The 20,450-nt window shown below is 32.8% G+C and overlaps 1 protein-coding gene across 1 annotated transcript in view; it reads left to right on the top strand.

Annotated features, from left to right (window-relative positions):
• The window catches only part of TRDN (triadin), a 310,496-nt gene that overhangs the window by 196,867 nt on the left and 93,179 nt on the right, over nucleotides 1-20,450 (top strand). Inside the window, exons 23-24 of the mRNA XM_037731458.1 lie at nucleotides 9,198-9,248; nucleotides 14,844-14,894. Of these exons, the coding sequence (XP_037587386.1) occupies nucleotides 9,198-9,248; nucleotides 14,844-14,894 (102 nt within the window). The remainder of the gene's footprint in view (nucleotides 1-9,197; nucleotides 9,249-14,843; nucleotides 14,895-20,450) is intronic.

Genomic DNA, 20,450 nt, shown 5'->3' with positions numbered 1-20,450 from the left:
CTGTCTTAACTCCTTCCTCTTACTCACTGCATTCCTTTAATGAGAGACAGATCTCAATCCTACTTGTTATAGCAGAATAATACATACTTAATGGAAGTTTGTATTGTTACATTAATTTCCTATAGAGGGCTACTTTCTGCCATGCAACATTTGATTCATGTGATTCACACATTGGTAGGATTGCCATTCAACATTAAAGAGAATTTCAGCTCTGAAAACAGGCAGTGTATGTCAATGATGTTTGTGATATTAGGAGGTGATGTTAAGAGGCATGTATGCATTAATTCTTTACCTTTTCCCCAAAAGTTAAAGTTCATTTATTATTGGTGATCTATCTTGTCTAATAAGCTAATGTGTAATTCCATCACTCTCATTTTATGTAGGATTTATGATAGGTACATACAGGTTACATACAGATATGATTGAATGCCCAAATTTTGTTTCCATGCAAGTGTTCTGCCTTTCAGTTATGAAAGTGAACCATTCCTGTGCCCGGTATAGCCTTCTGTGCTCACCTTTTTCCTTCTTTTTTCTTTTCCTTTTTTTTTTTTTTTTTAAGAAACTGGGTATTTTGCAGAGAAGCACACAAAAGCTACAAGATTACCCCCAGAATGCCTCCCTCCCACTGCCCTTGCACTTCATACTGTGACAACCACACTTACCCCCAAGGACCCTCAGTAACTCTTGGGTCAGAGGAACTGGTGGGTAGATAGGCTTCATTATGTTACCTGGCATTACCAATTATCAGACAGCATTCCCAGGAAGAATGCATCAGGCTTATGCTGCCTGCATTCTGCCCCTTCCAGGACTCATCATTGAAGTTTCTCAATGGCAATATCATCAATCTTTTAGGTTCTTAAAGTAACAAAATTTTTACATCAAATGTGTGCATTTGCTTCACCTCTCTTATAATTCTTAAACTTTCCTTCATTTAACTTCCGACAGCCTTCATGTAAAACTGAAGAATGCCAACACAAACCATTCTTAAGACCTGTCACAGCTAATTGTAAATATAAAGAAAATTATCATGTGAGCCCTGAATTTAATGACAGTGCACTTCAGATTTCTTTTGACAATATTTTACATAATTTATAGTAATTTAAAGCAATACAAATTAAGTATCCTTGATCCCTGTCTATATTTTAATATTAGGCTGAAGTTTCTTTAAAATATCCTTAAATGTGTAATGGGTCATTTTCATTCTCATTATAAGGAATTCTCTTAAAACTCTTTTTTTTCTTATATAGAATTGTGATTGCCATCACTAGGATTTGACATGCAAAAAATAACTGTTAAGCGTTTAAAGTAGATATTTGAAGTTTAAAATTTGATTCTCCAGAGGCAATCATCAACTTTATGTTCCTTTGACCTTCTAGACAATATTATATAAAGAAATCAGAAATGCATTGTAATTGTAACCATACGACACAGCAATAAAACCCTTTTTATGAGCTTAAGAAGATTACTGAGCTGCTAATCTTGTTTTTTATCTATTAATATTTACTTTCGCTCCTACTTTTACGCTGAGGCCAGAGGTGGGTTATATCTTTTTTTCCTTTAAGAATCTTTGATAGAAAATATATTATAGTCTGCTACATTACAAAGCTGAATGGTCAGAGCAAATATTGTTTCCTGAGAAATTTTCTTTCCTTTTTTTTTTATTTACAGATTGGCTTTCCACTAAAGGCTTATTTATGAAAAGAAAGAAGAATTAGTATACACTATCTTAAAAAACGTTTCTTACAGTCAATTGCTCTTCCAGATCCTGGAACAAATTAATGAGGTTTAAGTTTCATACTCTAAAATTAAATTGCAGAAATAATCTGAAACCATCAACCCTATGTAAAAATCCATTGTTACTGTATTCTCATTATAAATTAAGTTACACATTTCAGGTCAAGTAATTTTAGTAATGAAAATGAATGTTTTATCAATATTCTATACAACATTTACCTGCATCTTAGTGACTATTACTGTCCCATTTTTTATAGATCAATGATACATTATAAGCTAGTTGTAAAGCAATGTTTTAAAAGTCAGAATTTAACTCAGATCCTGGAATGGCAAAATAGTAGTTAAAACTTTTTTTATCATTATGGTGTGAAAAGTCTGGGTTTTACTTCACTAGATTTTTATACAGAAAAGAAGGGAAAAATTTTTTCCCAAACAAAGCATCTACATTCTCATTTGAAGCCTTTACAGTATATTCCATGGTCAAAAATTCTTAACTTGGAGTTAGCACTTACAACTTTGGTCTTCAAGGAAGAAATAATTGATGATAGCCAGTGGCAATTATAAAATATTAATCTGCTTGAACAATAGAGCACAGAGCTATCTTGAAATAAAACTTCAGGCTTAGTTTAGCTCTATCAATAATTTGTTCTGTGACTGGGCTAGTTCTTTGCCTTGCACTGCCTTTTTTTTTAAATAAGAAAATATTATTGTATTGAGCCATCTCTAAGGGAACTTCCATCTCTAATATTGTACAATTCTCACTTGTAAGACGTATTTTCCATGCTTGAAACATTTCAACATTGCCCCAAATGCTGAAGAGTAAACTGTCTTCTGATCACAAGTACAATCATTCAACTGGAAAGTCCAATTTAGATTATAAAATGAAAATATCTGAAAATACTATTTAAATCTACTAAATGGAATGATAATATTTAAAGTCTTGCTGATACGTTACATTACACTTAAATCCCAAAAATATCTCAGGAACAAATCATGCTATTGGATGTCAAAGTAATTACATAAAGATGCTTTCAGGGTGAAACCCCGTCTCTACTAAAACTACAAAAAATTAGCTGGGCATGGTGGCTCGTGTCTGTAGTCCCAGCTATTCAGGAGGCTGAGGCAGGAGAATTGCCTGAACCCAGGAGTCGGAGGTTGCGGTGAGCCGAGATCGCGCCATTGCACTCCAGCCTGGGTAACAAGAGCNAAAAAAAAAAAAAAGATACTTTCAGTAGGATTGTACATATGAGAATTAGTAATAATGGCACACAGGATATAGAGATTATGCTTTTGATACACACACACACACACACACACACACAAACTATAAAAACTGGGACAGAAGAACATACTGTCCTTGGAGATAGGAGAATGCAGATAACAACTGTGTGTTACTGGTGATTTCTGACTATTTTTACAACATGACAATAATTACTTGGTAGTGTCAGTCAGTTTTTCAGCACATATTATATTCTTTCGACAAAATTTTGCACATTCATTGATACAATGAAAGGAAAAAAAGTTTGGCTTTAGGATCATTCAATCCTTATCACTGGAAGCATATAAGTTTAAATTCCTTAGAGGGTACCACACGTTCCTTTGCTACCAAGTTTCATTGTGACTTTCCAGCTTAGGCTCACTGCTTCTACCCCACTTCCTTCATTCAGTAATCCACTTGAACTTTCACACTCTGTGGTATTCTTGTGTTGCTTTTTATGTTTGAAATGCCTTTCAAATTCTTCTTTCATGGCAAGTTTTATCAGTTCTTGACTCCATCATAAATGCCAGTGTTTCTGTGAAGTCTTCTTTCATTTTCTCAGGTCGAGTTTGTCAGTGTTTCTGCTATGCACCCAGAGCTCTGAGCCCTCTACCATCGTATCTAACCTGTCTATGTGGATGCATCACAACATAGTCTGAACTCCACACAATCTTTCTTGTTTTTCCAGCTCCCAGTACAAAAGAGACACTCAATAAATACCTATTGAATACAATATAGTTTATCTTTTAAAACAAACCTGTGTCCTCCTTCTATAATATCATATTCAAGAGAAAGGATTAAAGGGGTCCTGGAATTTTTTTATCTATAGGAGAGGTACTTTTGTCACTCTGGTAGGCACAACACAAAGAACAGGTTCTGGTTTGTTGAAATGGCATCGACTTTTATTTTACTCCAAGCCAAACACTTTTTGAGCATCTCAGACCTCAATTTTCTTTCTGTGTACATATCCATCATAAAGTTTAAAATATAGTTAGTGTGGAAATTTTTTTTTAATTTAATGAAAGTCTAAAATATAGCAAATCAAATTCAACAATGCATAAAAAGAATTATACATGACCAAGTGGGATTTATTCCAGATATGAAAGTCTATCTTGACATTTGAAAATTATTTAAGTAATCTATAATATCAACAGACTAAAAAAGAAAAAACAAATGACCCTATCTACAGTAATGGCAAAAGCATTTGGCAAAATCCAGCACCCATTGATGGTTAAAAACTCTTAGCAAACTAGGAATAGACAGAAAATTCTTAAACTTGATAAATAATTTCTACAAAAATCCTGTAGCTAACGTTCTATTTAATGATGAGAAATTAAAAGTTCTCTTGCTAAGGTCAAGAACGTGGCAAGGACGTTTGCTCCAGTCATACTTTATCAACATTATACTGAAAGTTTTAGTGAGTGAAATAATATAAGAAAAGGAAATAGATGGTATACAAGTTGGGAAGAAAAAAAACTGTCTTGTTCAAAAATTACATACTTGTTTATGTAGAAAATTCCAAAAACTTCCTGGAACTAATCAGAAAATATAACAAGGTTTCAGGACACAAATTTAATATGCGAAAGTCAATTACTCTCCTATATCAGTAATGAAAAAATTGAATAAACAAGATTAAAAACACAATGACCACTTGTTTTAGCACCCAAAACATAAATACTTGGGTATATTTTTAAAATTATATGTAAGATCTGTGGGAGGAAAACTACATAAAAGAAATAAACAGAAACTAAATAAATTGAGAGATACTCCATATTCATTGATAAGATGACTCAGTATTGTCAAAATGTCAGTTCTTCCTAAATTGAGGTACAGATTCAACACAATTCCAGAAAAATTCTAGCAAGTTATCTGTGGCTATTGACAAACTAATTCTAAGGTTTATATGAAAAGGCAAAAAACTTATGTCTATGCAAAACCTGCACATGACTGTTCATATCAGCTTTATTTATATTTCCTAAAACTAGGAAGTAACCAAGATGTCCTTTAATAGGTGAATAATAAAATTTTTATTCAGTTTGAAAAATGTATGAGCTATCAAGCCACAAAAATAAGTTGAAGAATCTTAAATTTTATTTCTATGTGAAATATGCCAATCTGAAAAGTCAACATATTGTACAATTCCAACTATATGACATTCTGGAAAAGACAAAACTATGGAGAAAATTAAAAGCAGTGGTTACTAGGGTTTGGGGAGAGGAGAAGGTTGACTAGGTGGAGCGCAGAGAATTTTTAGGGTAATGAAATTATTCTGAATGATACTGCAATGGCAGATACATGTCATTATATTTTTGTTGAAATCTATAAGATGTATAAAACTAAGTGAACTCTAATGTAAACTGTGGACTTTGGTTGATAATGATGTATCAATATTGTTTCTAGGACTATAATAAATGTACCACACTCTTGAACGATGCTGATGGTGAGGGAGCCTGAGTGTACTGGAAGAGGGTGTATTATTTGCGCTGATATAACGAAGTGCCATAGATTTGGTGGCTTATAAACAACAAAAATTTATTTCTCAAGATCTGGAAGCTGGAAGTCTAAAATTAGGCTGCTAGAATGGTTATGTGCTGTGAGAGCCCTCTTCTGGATTGCAGACTGCTGTCTTTTTGTATCCTGACATGCAGAAAGAGGGCAAGAGAGCTCTCCAGGGTTCCTTTTATTTTTATAAGGCCACTAATTTTATTAATGAGGGTTCCAGGCTGATGACCTAATTATTTCCCAGAGGTGCCACCTCCTAATACCATCACATTGGAAGTGGGATTTCAGCATATGAATGCTGAAGGGACACATTTAGTCTGTTATAGAAAGAGTGTATAAGAAATCTTCACTTTCTGATTAGTTTTGCTGTAATCATAAATCTGCTCTAAAAATTAAGATCTATTAATTAATGTTTTTAAGTGCATGGAAATCTCAAATAATTAGTCCAGTTCACTAAGTTAATTTTAAAGTATATTTTGGAATTCCATACCATGAGTAGCAGAAAGATACATTAAAATCCCTCTTTATTTTGATTATATTAATAATTATTCAGTTAACATTTTTTCTTATATTCAATTATATTTCTTCAACTTTTCTATATATATCATCTTATAAATTAAATTTCATTTTGAACAGTTACACTGTGATGAGAATGATTCTTGAAATCCCACATAAATGTGTTTTAGGAGAGGATTTCCATTTTTAAAAGTTCAAAAGACAATATAGAATATATATAATGAATAAGATTGTTATAGAAATAAAGATTGTATTATATCTTAAATGAATAGATGATAAGAGGTTATTACAAAAAATAAATGGGCATAAGTATGTAATACATGTGTGTGAGATTACTGAGCTTTGGAAAGTCACTCAAAATTTCTTAGATAACAAAAAAGTAAAATTGTGAGGTAAACATTAGATTTAAATATGTGCAATTTTCTTTTTTGTCCAGGAAAACTATCAAATATTGGCAATTTCATTTTACTTGGTGCCTTTGCCAGACTGGGATTACAAACCGGAAAATGATTAACCTTGAAAGATGTTCATAATGATAATTAAGTTACTGTGTAAAGATTCGATGACAAGTTTCCTTGTAGTTTGGATTCAAAATGTTTATGATTGTTTCAGGAAAGAACTCTAGGTCTGAGATCATCTACTATAAGACTTTCCATTATTTCAATCTTGTTTTATCTTTTTCATGATCTTCTTTTTCTAAAAATTCTTGTAGAAGGAAAAGGAAACACTGTTGAGACACATACCTTTTCTATTGTACAGTACAATTAAAAGTAAAAGATGTTTACTATTTATTTTTGGTTAAATATATTCAGTACCATAACTTAAATTAAAAGATTCCTGGATGCATTGCTATTGAATATTATTTTCAAAATGAATAGTTTTTATCTCGTAGATTATTTAAAGTTTGACTTTAATAGCTATTTTGATCATAATCTGTATTTTAAATTTTTAAATGTCTGGCAATAGCACATCAAAATTTATAAAATTAAGGGTATTACTATCAATATATAAATGATATATCAATATAGAAAAATTATATGAGATTGGATTTGAAACATGCTGCTAAAAAGAATAGCTGAGAACACCAGTCTTTGTGTGTGGGCGTGTTTTTACCTGTCACATATTATTAAGAAAGTATTTGTTCTCTTTCTGGCTTATTTTGCCTTTATATAATTAGTTTACTTAATAAGTCAAGTCAATCTCTGTGAATAAGGTAAATAAGATTAATTTGGGGCCTTTAAAAAAAATGCCACTAGTTATATTGATAGTTTTCATTTATAATCCATACTGTAGGTTGCTTTGCTTCTGCAGCACCTGTAAATGATCTGCACTTCACCTGTTTTTTTCCAACTGCTTGCTGGACATTTCCTTTTTGGGTATCTTGTTGACATATGAAACACAATGTATTCAAAACAGACCTTCCTCCAAAGACCTCTCCTTTTACATTTCATATCTCAGGTGAGGGAAAATTATCCTACTGTAAACCAAATAAAAAATCTAAGAACCATTCTCAGCTAAAACAAAACAAAACAAAAACAAACTAACAAACAAAAAACCATGATACATGGCTGAGTGTGGTGGCTCATGCCTGTAATCCCAGCACTTTGGGAGGCCGAGGAGGGCAGATCACTTTTGGTCAGGAGTTCGAGACCCGTCTGGCTAACATAATAAAAATCTGTCTCTACTAAAAATACAAATATTAGCTGGATGTGATGGCGGGTTCCTGTAATCCCAGCTACTCAGGAGGCTGAGGCAGGAGAATCACTTAAACCTGGGAGGTGGAGGTTGCGGTGAGATCACACCATTGCACTCCAGCCTGGCAACAGAGCAAGATTCCGTCAAAAACAAAACTAAACTAAACTAATACATCTACTTACCGTTATGCAATTAAAATGGCATTTTACCCAATTTATAAGCCTAAACCTAAATGGCACATTCTCAGTGAAAACCTTTCCCAATTTTAAAATTTGAATCAATAAATTCTTTATTATCTATATGACTTTACTGGAGTACTTATCACAGGGTCGAATATTTTGCTGTTTGTTGGTTAACTACCTTTTCACAACTATTTCTATATATAGACCAAAACTTAGTGGTGTAAAACAACAGCTGATTTCATTTTGCTCATGATTTTGTGCATCAGGAATTCAGGAGGATGAAGCAGGCAGTTTTTACCTGGTTATCTCATGTGATTGCCTTCAGATGTCAGGTTGGGCAGCAGTCATGTAAAATCGCTGACTCCTGGATGTGCACAATGGCTCTCTCAGATGGCTGGCAGTTGATACTAGCTGTTGGCTGGGAGCTCAGCTTGGGCTGTGAGTTGGACTGCCTAGTGTAGCCTCTCTCACATGGTGGTGTTAGTTAGATTACCACCTGGCACCTGCATTTCCCAAAGCAAGTGTCACTAGATTAACAGGTAAAAAAATGCATGACCTTTTCTGATTTAGCCTTGGAAGTCACAGCGTATCACTTCCAGTTCTGTTGGTTGTAAATGGCCTACAGCAAAAGTGATAGATCTGCCCTGTTTAAGCTTCCTATTCACTCTCTGATTCTCTGAAATGTGTCTTTCTTTCCATTTCATTGTTGCAGGTCTAATTTCTTTCCCTCTTCTAGTTCTGCCTCAGTACTACATGCTTACATCCTTTACTGAGCCTATCATGCAACGACTGGAGCCAGTACTTACATGCTTGAAAGCATAGATATAGTGGTTCAAATCCCAGGTCTCCTATGTAAAGATCTTGGAAAGTTATTTAATCAATTTATGTGAAAAGCAGAAATAATAACAAAACCTATATACCTCATAGGGTTCTTGTGAGCACTGAATGAGAAAATGTTGCTCACAAAATGAGAGAACATTGCCTGACATATAGTAAGCAGAAAATGTTAACTATCGTTCTTATCACATATTTCTTCCCCAAAGCCCATGTCAGTTTACGTGTACTATATATATCTGGCATAGTCTGTACTTGTGACAGTAATTTAGTAATTCATGCACTTATTTTCTATCGTTTACATATTTAGTTCAATGTCTTATAGACAAAATATACCCAGAGACATTTGTACTGTGAATATCAACTCAGAGGTCCTGTGATCTTTAAGCCTCTGTACGTATACAAAACACATGAAGAAACTTGCAGTTTTTTTCTCTATTATTCCTTGTAACCTCTTGTCATGTTCTCTCTTGCAGAAATTAGAAAAGAAAAATCTCGGAAGACTTCTTCAGTTCTGAAAGATAAAGGTAATAGAGTTAATTTAATATAATATTACAAATTTATTAGGAAATATATATGATGGAGAACATAGTACATTAGCAGCATCCCCTTTGCAAATATATAAACCAGAACTGTAGCGGTCACATTCATATATTTAAAAACTTGCATTTATTTATCTGTTCCTAAAATTATTTCTTCTCACGATTACCTAGGAAGTGCTCTGATTACAGCTCCCAAAAAGAAAAGAAAGAAAAATTTTTTAAAAAGATTTTCCTTAAAAATGTAAAAGGTAAAAATTATAGAATGGAAGTGAAGAATATTAAGAAGCACTTGCCCCCATAGTCTCTGATTCTCTCCTTTCTATTCATGAAATATATATTTAGTGCATAATACATCCCATGCACTTGGTAAACACTGAAGATGATGATGACAACAAAAATGGTAAAGCTACAAATAGAGAGTAAGACTTGGTAATTAGAGTATACATTCTGATATTTTTAAAGGCTCTTAGGCGTATTCTGTCTGCTTCAGTCTTGTCACACTCTATATTGCTATGAAAAAGCATGAAATTCTTAATTAAATTTTATGACTTCCATCTCCTGGATGGACCAACTGCCTTTCCTGTTTACCTGTGTAAATCCTTAACCTGATTCTAAGAATAATGGCCATGTAAAGCATCAAGGCTTCTCTATTTCAGCCTTCAGTGAGGCCCCTCTCTTTGAATTAACACACTTGAAATATTTATAATTTATTCTATAGTACAAATATGTATGTTATCTATGTACTATAATGTATAATTTATTATATATACATTTGAGTGCTACATATGTATATATAATAAACTAAAATTCACCTATTTAAACTTCAAGATCTGATATTATTCACCTTAATTTTTTATGTGGATTGATCGGTACTACATTCAGTAATTATTTATTATGTATCTAATATGCAGTAATTAATTCAGATACTCACTAGACACATGGGATGCAAGAAAGGCATAGCCTATACTCTCTGAGAAGTTACAGTATTCATGACATAACTAAAATTATAATAACATAAATAAGAGTTATAGGATGCTATCAGAGGGTGTAATAGTAGATCCTGATCAAGTTTGGGAGACCAGGAAGTTTTGTCCTAAAGAAATAATATGAAACATAAAGGAGAAGATGAAGAGTTAGCCTGTAAAGGTGTGGGAATTGCTTGGAGGAAGTCCAGAAGTGGCACATGCACTCTTTGCCAGGCTCCTTGATACCTGCTTTACGTATTTGTTTCAGCAAAATATGCTTACTAGCTCAATTTTTATGAACAAGGAACCTGAGGTCTAGCAATATAAGTTACTCAGTGTCACACAATGGATAATAGGGAAAGGTAAGTGTCAAAGTCATGTCTCCCCCGATTTAAAGTTCATCTTTTCATTTTAACACTGACACTGCTTGCACCTAAGAATAGGATTCCTATATTTGTATTTATAAAAGCACCTTTGCTCTGAATGTAGAGTTTACTAAAAAAAAAAAAAATCTATTTGGCATAGATGCATTGGAATGGAAAAATAGTCTTAGTTCTTTTGCTATTGGGGTAACTCCACTTAATTCCCACAGAGGGGCTTCATCTATTTTTCTTTAGTGATTACTTGTATTTTTGGGACAGTTCCATTTCCAGCCTCCACTCTCATGTAATATGAAAATCAATAAAAACAGCATCCTTGATTATGTGAAAACCAAAAGTGTAATGAAAATATACTGCCAGGAAAAAAATATACATATACAATTTGCAATTTACAACATGTAAATCTAAACATTTTCTTATTCCATCATATAGAAGACATTTAGGGGACATTAATGTCTTTATTTTAGTCTGCACTTATTTCACAGGAATATCTGGACCACATTTATGATTCATTAAGAAAGCAGCTCAAAAGAAAGGTAGGGGCTTAACCCACAAGTTATACTTTGGGCAATGACAATTATCAAAACTTAACTATTACTTAAAATCTTCACATGTGCCAAAGCTTAAACTAGTTGGAAGAATAATTGTTAAAAACTGTCCTGGAAAGCATTATCTGGGGGAAATAAACCCATACTGACCGCTTCATTAAATAGGTTCTTGTAATTTCTAATATTGTTATTAATATACACTTGAAATTCCTTACTGAAAACTTTTGCTCAATGTAGAAGCATCTACTCTTTTCTCTAAAAATTTCAATCACTAGAAAATTATGTATATAAAGGCTTGCAGCATATGATTATTGATTTAGGATGATATAAACTATATCTACTTCTTAATTCAAACTGCATTAAAGCCCTCAAAATGTCTTTGTTATATATAATTTGAATACTGTTATAGAATAATTTTATTGTTTTTTCTGAATATAATTCATTATTAAGAATCAAAGAAATAATTATAATATTACCTGTAAGATTTTAGGGACTTCAAAATCCTCTGCAGTGTTATTATTTTTGGAGAGGTTATTTGAAGCCTGCTGCTAAGCTTTGGCAGAATCCAAATGCAACAATTTCACTTGCTAAAAATTTACCTATTTTATTAGAGTTGTATTTTGTGAGTTACGTCTATTAAACCACAAAGAAATTGCCCACATTTGCCTGTTACTCATACATTTCACGTGCATGTGTATATCCACATTCATTTTAAAGTAATGCTACAAGTTTAAAACCAGCATTATTACAAGGAACTCATTTGGAGCCACGTTTACCAGAGTAGTGATAACCATGAGTAAATTAGGCATTCAGAGATACATTATTAGGCTTTTGTCTTTATATAAGAATATATAGAGAGTTCTAGGGATGGTTGTTGTAAAAAAAAAAAAAAAAAAAAAAAAAAAAAAAAAGCAGGAGAAATATGTGTCTCGCTAACTTTTGTTGCTGGTTCAGTTATTGACTTTCCTGGACCAGTGGACTCACTTAAGCATTTTCAACACACCCACAGGGGCATTGTCCTGCTTATGAGGTCTTGACCATTCAGAAAACAGAAAATCCTGTTAGTGACCCCTGATATTATCTTCCTTGTGGCATTCGTCCTTATCCCAGACAACTTGTTTCTAACTGCTGGTCTGACTTATCTGAGGATGGAAGATTTGCCTCTGGACTGAGAAACTGCAACTGAATCCAAACAGGCAACACAGTAATCAAGTAATTTCTTCTCCTCTAAGAACGCAATAATAGCACTTTTAGGTTTCTCTGTTATTGGAATAATTTAGTGGATATCAGAATTGCTGACTAGTTGTGTGCTCCAGGTCTGTGTATGTTTGGATATAATGGCAGAGGAGTCTCAACAGAACTTATGTTCTTTTATGTCCTGATGCTCAGAACCAAGCAACTGATGATCCCCCAACTTCTATTTGTCCTCACCATGTTTTTCTTGGCTGTTTCCACTCAACAATTTAAAGCTAGAACTAGGTTGGGGTAAGTTGTCTGAGGACTTTGAAACTGCTCCACAACATGCTGTACTTCATCATGGATACTCACCCAGTTCATCATTACTGCCTTTGTCTCTGGGGGTAGTGTTAGGCAGTGGCTAATATGAAACCATTTTTCTATTCCTTAGTGAATTATTTTTCCATCACAATCCTCTTGCTGTAATAATTGTGACAGAGTTCCTTCCACTTTATCTCCCAGCACCGTTAAAGACTTTATCGGACCCGATCATCAAGAGCTATAAATCTTCCTATAGGCTCTTGGACAAACACAAAGAAACTACCATATTTTAAACAATATTTTCTAATATGCTGCTTTTGACAAACAAGATAGTTTGTCAAAAAAGTGGCTTAAGAGTTGACTCAAACCACTGATGTATCTCTCCTTCCTAATGCAGAAGTGCAGGGTTTCCATGTAATCCTCTCTTCACTTTTTAGTCAGATTTAATATCCCACTCACTTCCTTGAGTAGTTAGAGATTGCTCAGAGGCATCTGTGGACTTCCTAAATTGCAACAAAAGCCCCTGAGGACAAAACGGATGCTGAGAATAAATGATCTGTAGGAAAGTCAGTGCAAGTGATGCCTCAGTCCAGGAACAGAAGGCATCTTGCCATAGCAAACTTGGAAATAGAAATCACTTTTATTTTCTGAGATCACTCTTCAAAGCTTAAGGTAATAGGTTTACTGTCTTTGAATGTCCTATAAAACTGTATCTGTTATTCCACCCTTTCCTTCTCTCTCCACTAAAATCAATGTAGTTCTGTGGGCTCTCACCATAGGTCCTGAATTTTATAACTACTAAAAACCTCACACAAACATACACACTCACCCATTTAGATCAGCATGCTGAATCTTGAATTCTGAGGCTCAAAGCATTGCACTCTCCCACCCCGCTGGGAGTCTGTTTCCATCACCCCTTCTCATTTCACAACACATTAATTCTTTTGGCTTAGCCAGAAAGTGCAAGAACAGTAAATTACCGCCATCAGCTTGAAAAAGAATTAATGAAGCTTCCCAGTGTGTTTGTTCAATTCATGGCTCTTGATTTCATCTTCATGTGCTGAAGTATAGAAAAACTAGCCCTATTTAAACACAGCACTGTAAATAGCAACATGACATTTATTTGCCACCAAAGCCATTTAAAAAAAAATTCTACATGTTAATGGATATCTAAAGCTATAGTTTACCCCACAAGAAAATTTTGCATTGAAAGATACAGTTCTTTTAATAAAACCTCAAAATTAATTCTTAATACATCCCAAACTATCTGGTCTCAGTTAATTCTTAGTGATTGCTAGAGTGGCATCTCCATTTACAAGCACCACCATCATATTCTCTGTATTTTCACCCAAATCATATGGAGGGAATAGAAAAAAGGGCTGAAATGACATATCTCTTTATTTCCCTTATAATTGCATTAAAAGTTATTTCATTCATAAAATATATATTGAGCTTTAATGTTGCAAAGGGAGCATAAAATGTGTTTATGATTTATTTTTTATTAGGCTGTTGAATATAATGATGTTCAAGACATTGCCCATATATATGTCTGGAGCCCATGATATGGTCTGAATCACATTGAAGATGTGTATGGAAGCTGGTAGAATAAGTAAAGTTTTATTTGAGTTACTTCAACCAAGGCCTTCATTTTGAAGGCTTTAAAAGTTTATAGATGAAATAGTCTCATAGGTGAAATTGTCTTTCAAATTTTATTTTAATCTCATTCTTGAAGTTAACTTGATTCTGAAGAGTAAAACACCACTACATGCATGATATATGCAAAGTTGTTAATTTATTATTTTTTTTTCACAAAAATGTGGCCTAAAAGAGATAAACTGATTTAGTGCTGATTAAACAGTTTTTGAATACTTCTGGATGCTGAAGTCATGTGATTTTTTAAAAATTACAGATAAATAAGTTCCTCTCCATCCAAATGCTTGTTCTCTTAAATGAACAAGTAGATTATAACCTGTTGAACAAATTATGCCTGTGCTAAAGAAAAATGATCAGATTATGGCTTGTTGTATTCTATACTGTTTTGTTGTCCCTATATGAGTAAAATCATTTTTAAAGTGCATTAGAAAATTTCCACTTACTTTCAGCTTACTGATAGCTCACTGACTTCATTATATGGGTATCTGAAAATCTCTTTGTCTTAGCTTCAAATAAATGTCCAACTTTTTTTTTCAGAACCTATTAAAGGGAAAGGAGAGAAGATTCCAGCTTCCCTAAAGGAAGAAGGTAATATAATACAATGAAATGTGAAGCCACATTGACCCACTCTTTAGATATTCAATTATTTGCAAGAAAGTAATAAATCATTTCATTTTCAGGCTTTCAAAGCCATAGCTTTAATTTGCCTTCATATGTTTTTAAGTAAAAGGAAAAAGATTTGTATTTCATCATTGAATTCTAAATTGTACTGTGAAACAAAAAATGAAAGCATAGCTGTGTCAGAAATACTGTAAAAACTTTAAAAAGTCAGATGCTATTATGATCCATGGGTCTGTAGTGAAATGGTGGAATCTACATTTTATAGATATCCAAAGGGGAATCTTAGGAATAGCCATGGAAACCAAAGATTTAAGAGAAAATGAAATAGTAAAAATTTCTCAGTGAAATCTTGTGATTCTGTAAGTTCACAGATAATAGAATCATAAAGAAATTGTAGAGTTAGGAGGAACTTGGAAACTGTAGTCCAATCCTCCTGTCTAACAGACAAATGAAACCTGAATAGTCAAGAGCTTTTTCAAAGTTATTATAGTTTGCAGTGGAGACAGCATTAGAACTTCAATCTCCTAAATCAAGCACTGTGCCTTTTCTAATGTGCCATGTTGCATCTCCAGCCTTTCCATTGTGATAGGCTTGAAGTCAGATGGATTCTGACATGCCATACATCAAATTACATCCCCTAAAACACAAATAAACTTGCCAAATCCAATGTAATACATTTAATTTCTAACTAATCCAAGTATATTCTGTGGGCATGGCATTGTGCTCAGAGTTGTCTAATATTTCTTAGTGTCAGTGAACACTAAAAAAATTTTCCATTGTGTCTATATCAACGAGTCACTGAAATTATAAAAACCATGTAATATACTTACTATTGTGAATGTTAGAACAAGAGCTGTTTCCCCATTTACTCTGAAGAGAAGATCTGTGTAAAATATTGACCAGACTTAGTAGAGGGACTTAGTGGTAAAATTTTCATCTTACTGGGATTATTTATTGCTAAGAGGATTTCTGGTGAGCTTACATAAACATGGATTGGGGTTGGGAGTGGTATGGAGATCAGCAGGAGAAGAAAGCTGACAGAACGATCAGTCAGAGAAACAAAGGATGCATGGAGATCCCCCATTAGTGAGTGTAGCAATGTATAAAACTGTACCCTTAAGTCATACTTTCCTAATTTTGCAATTAATTTTAAATTAAAGGCAATTGTTATTTAATGAAATGTAAAAGCACATGATTTTTTTCTCAGCTCCATACATACCTAATTAAAAAAATATTAAAAGCAAGATGGTTTTTAATATTTTAACATGGCACTTATGCCTTGTTTTAGAAATATGTTATTGTAACTAAAACTTTGTTTTCATCAGCTATTATGGCAGTTACTTTATTGGTATACACTATTTTGTTACTTTGGCATAATATGCAAATTAGTATATTTTGTCTTGCAAGAGGATTCATATATGTTATCTTAAATGTCTAACAGGCAGATATATAGTGCTACATTTTGGTATTCAAAGTTTATATTAATTGAGAAAGTTAAGAAAAACATCCTGGACTTATCTAAATGTTCATTCATCTTAAATAAATTCTAGGTTTCTTTAACATTATCTTACTGTTGGTTGACTTGGACATTACATAACAATGTAAGTTGAAATTATTAAATACCATTAGGTAATTTAATCACACAATGATGCAATATTTCTTTTACCAATATAAGGTGGAAGTATTTTTAAATGTGCAGACAGGAATATTATATATGTCTACGTTTTTATTTTAAAAGTTTAGTTTTTAGTCATTTTAGTTTCTGATTTCTGGAAATATCTACTCAAGGATCTTCTTCCTCTACTCTTCCAAACATGTTCTTTCCATAATCCCACACTAGGTGGTTGGATCTAGCACCAGCCAATTCATTGTTAGAGATATTAGCGATGGACACGGGGCAACATATATCATATTGAAGAAGATATATTAGTTAAAACCTCATCTCACTAATACTGAAGTTTTACTTCATTACACCATTTTCTTCCTAATTTTTAGGGAGGACTAGGAGTAGACAATGATTTGTACAAAAAGTGAATTAAATGTAATCACCAGAATAATTATTTTAAATCTCATTGCATTATTATTATTATTTTAGAAATTGAGCCCTTAAATTACTGTCAGGATTTTAATAGGTCATTTTTATTTTTCCCATTTAGAGTGACAATGATCTCTCTTAGATATTTGCCAAACTATTAATGGTGCTTTAAAATTTTATGCATTGAATTTCTTCTTCTTTTTTGTTGCAAACAACCAGCCAAAACTCAGACCTGTGATGCTGAATGTGAATGACCACTCTTGAACATTTTATCAGCAAAATGGGATCATATCATGCAAAGTGACTTTGACTTTCACCTGTAAGAGGTGTTGTCTCTTTAGGCTGTCTTTCATTAAAGGGGATCAGTACCATCTCACACATATTAGAACAGTCACATCTCAAATAAATCTTTACTAACAGGAATTAACTTTAAAAGAATGTTTTTTAAGTTAAAGTTTTAACCCTTCTTAGCAATTACAGAGCTCCTTAAACGGTTTCATTAAAGGAGCATCAGACATAATATGACAATATCATGCACAATTAAATGCGAAATTAATCTATTGTGTATTAATCATACAGCATTTAAATAGTCACAACATATTCTTCTTGAGTAAAGGTAGAACCATGTTCTAATTTATGCTGTTATATCTGGTTATGCACTAAACTCTTCTACTGAATTAAAATAAAAATGTTGTTCAGGGCTCATGAAGAGAGATTCTGATTCAGTAATCATGTATTGCAGACAAGAACTCTGGCTTTTTAACTCTAATTTTCTAGGAAAATGGAAGCATGTGTTCAAGATTTGAAGGCTTTTGTCATCTTCAGTACTTAAAATGAAAGATAAAATATAGATGGATAAATTTAAAAAGACGTAACCATGTGCCATCAAGAGGGAAACATTTAACTGGTTTTGAAAAACAGAGCGAAAACAAGGTAGTAAGCTAGAATGAAGCTGTATGGGTGCTGGGCTCTGGATCCTTAAACAGAATTGCTGACCTGGAGTTGTGTTTCTGTGTGATTAAAGCAATAATGTTCATTGGAATAAGCAGGGATTTTATGCAAGTCTCACTGCAATTAACCAGGTACTGAAGTGGAGCCCCCACTCAAGAAAAGAAAAGTGAAAAAATCGTGGCTGTAAATAGTTCTCTAGGGCTACAGAATAAGAAAATGCAGACCCAGGAAAATGGAGAAAATAAACTCAGCCCCTCATTTAGGACCTGAAGCAGCAGGGATAAGATAGTCATTACCCACAAACAAAATATTAGTATGAATAAGAGAAATTAGCATAACTTCTGGATACAAGATCATCCTATGAAAATTAATGTTTAACATTCCTAAACATAAGTGATGAATAATTCAAAAATTTATTAGTTCAGGGTACCCTATTCACAATGGAAACAAACTCTGTTACAAAGAACAAAAGTATCTAAATATTGATGACACTTTTACGTAAAAAATAATGAAAATATTTTTGAAATCCAGTTTTAAAGGCCTGAATAAGTGAAGCAATATTTTCTTTTCCTATCTGGAAGTTATCATTTACCTCTAAAGTAATGTATAGATTCATGTAAAAAAAATCAACAGTATTTTCAGAGAAAAGTCTTCTTAAATGTCTTTGAAATTTGAAAGGACAAAAGTGAGAATATATTTTTTTGAAAAATAACAAGGTGGACTTGCCTGACGAAACACAGTTATTTTTTATACAAGTGCTTTAATTAAAACAATATGAAAATAGCCCAGGTGTGGGAATGCACACTGAGATAACATAATAGTGAGCCCAGAAATGAAGTCCTACCTGTAGGAAAGTACATTAGATAACAGATGTATCATTGAGAAAATAAATGGAAAACCACACATGCTTCTCACATAGGAAAAATTTTAAATTCCACTCTCATATTTGTGTAGAAAGAAATTTAAGACATCTTCAGGACTTGATGATAGAAGACAAACTTTAAACATTCAGGAAAATAGAGGAGAATATATATATAGCTTTTAGTTAAGGTAGGATTTCTTAAGACACAAAGAGAGTAAATCCAGAAGAAGATTAGCCACACATTGAGAAAATATATTGCAATGCATATAATGAACAAAGAAAAATAGCTGATATTTTTTAAATTTGCAGATTTTATTTTTAAAAGGAAAGCAATCACCTGAAATTGAAAATTCGCCAGTTTCTATTTATTTTAAAAATAGCTAATTGAACAAATGACAAAATAATAAATTTATAATCCCTGAAAAATGGGGTGATATTTGTAATCAGTACTTCTTGGTTAATCTGTAATATGGGCTAGCAATTTATTTCTATGACATAGTTTGATTCAAATAGATGATAGTGAACAATAGCAGAAATCTATCTAAACTACATAAAGTTTTTATAGGACTTTTATATAAACTCATTAATAATAGGTATATGTACATAAAAATTGGGGTGATATTAGGAAAAATATTAATATACTCAGAATTTAATGTTATGGACCTGATTAATATTTTTAAAAGTAGAAATACATTTCAAAATTTCTTCAACATGTTAGAAGCCAGATTCAATCAAAATGAGATGCTACACTGAAGTGAGATGGGACATTGAGATGGGATACTAGAAAAAGACAGGCTCAGCATATAAGACCATAAATCTGGTTTACACCATGCTGAGTTTAAGGGTAGAATTTTTAGGGCATTCTAGTAGAAATGTAGAGCTGGAAGCTGGCTATTTGGATGTGAGTATCAAAAAAAAAAAGATCTGGGTTGGAGATATACTTGTGAGTCTGTATTCTGAATTTGAAGATGTAGGCATACCATGCATGTATGAGATTTCTTATGGAAAGAGCCAAGAGTAAGAAGAATAGAGTTCTAAGTAAAGCTAGTAAGACAATAAAGTTAAGTCTCAAAATTGAGGAGCCTAAAACCTTCTTCTTAACATGAGTGCAACCAACAAACTTGAAGTCTAACACTAGTAATCACTCTCTCTACCATTTATTTTCCAGAAATTGATATTTCTGCATGTTTAGTTGTCACTAGTTTTTGTGTCTCATTGCAAAGGTCCAATGTTGGTTCTATAAGCACAATTTTAATATTAATTATCCAGATACAAATCTGCAGAGGAAAGCTCAATGATTTATTGAAGGAGTATGTGTTGTGTAGTCTGCTTTTATGAAAAAGAATCAAAACAGTTGGTCTCAGAGACTTATCTCAAAAGGCATCTTTCAGAATAAGTTAATTCAACATATGCCATAGTAAACTCAACCAATGTCTTCATCTTGCTACATCTAGAGATCACAAATATTCCAGTGTCCAGTGATTAACATAAAAAGATTAAGGTTCATCTCAAAAATTCCAGTTTCAAAGTTATTTAGTGTTCTGATTCTGTTTAAACTGATATAACAGGAATGTATTTTTCTTTTGAAACTGATAACTCTAAGAAGATTCGATTAATCTATATACTTTAGTCACCACACTAAATTTTAAAACATTTCCAATAGTATTGCAATTCA

Source organism: Cebus imitator, unplaced genomic scaffold (genome assembly GCF_001604975.1).
Source record: "Cebus imitator isolate Cc_AM_T3 unplaced genomic scaffold, Cebus_imitator-1.0 Scaffold400, whole genome shotgun sequence".
Classification (NCBI taxonomy): domain Eukaryota; kingdom Metazoa; phylum Chordata; class Mammalia; order Primates; family Cebidae; genus Cebus; species Cebus imitator.
The sequence above is the reverse complement of the archived record's forward strand: the minus strand, read 5'-3'. Positions and strand labels throughout refer to the sequence as shown.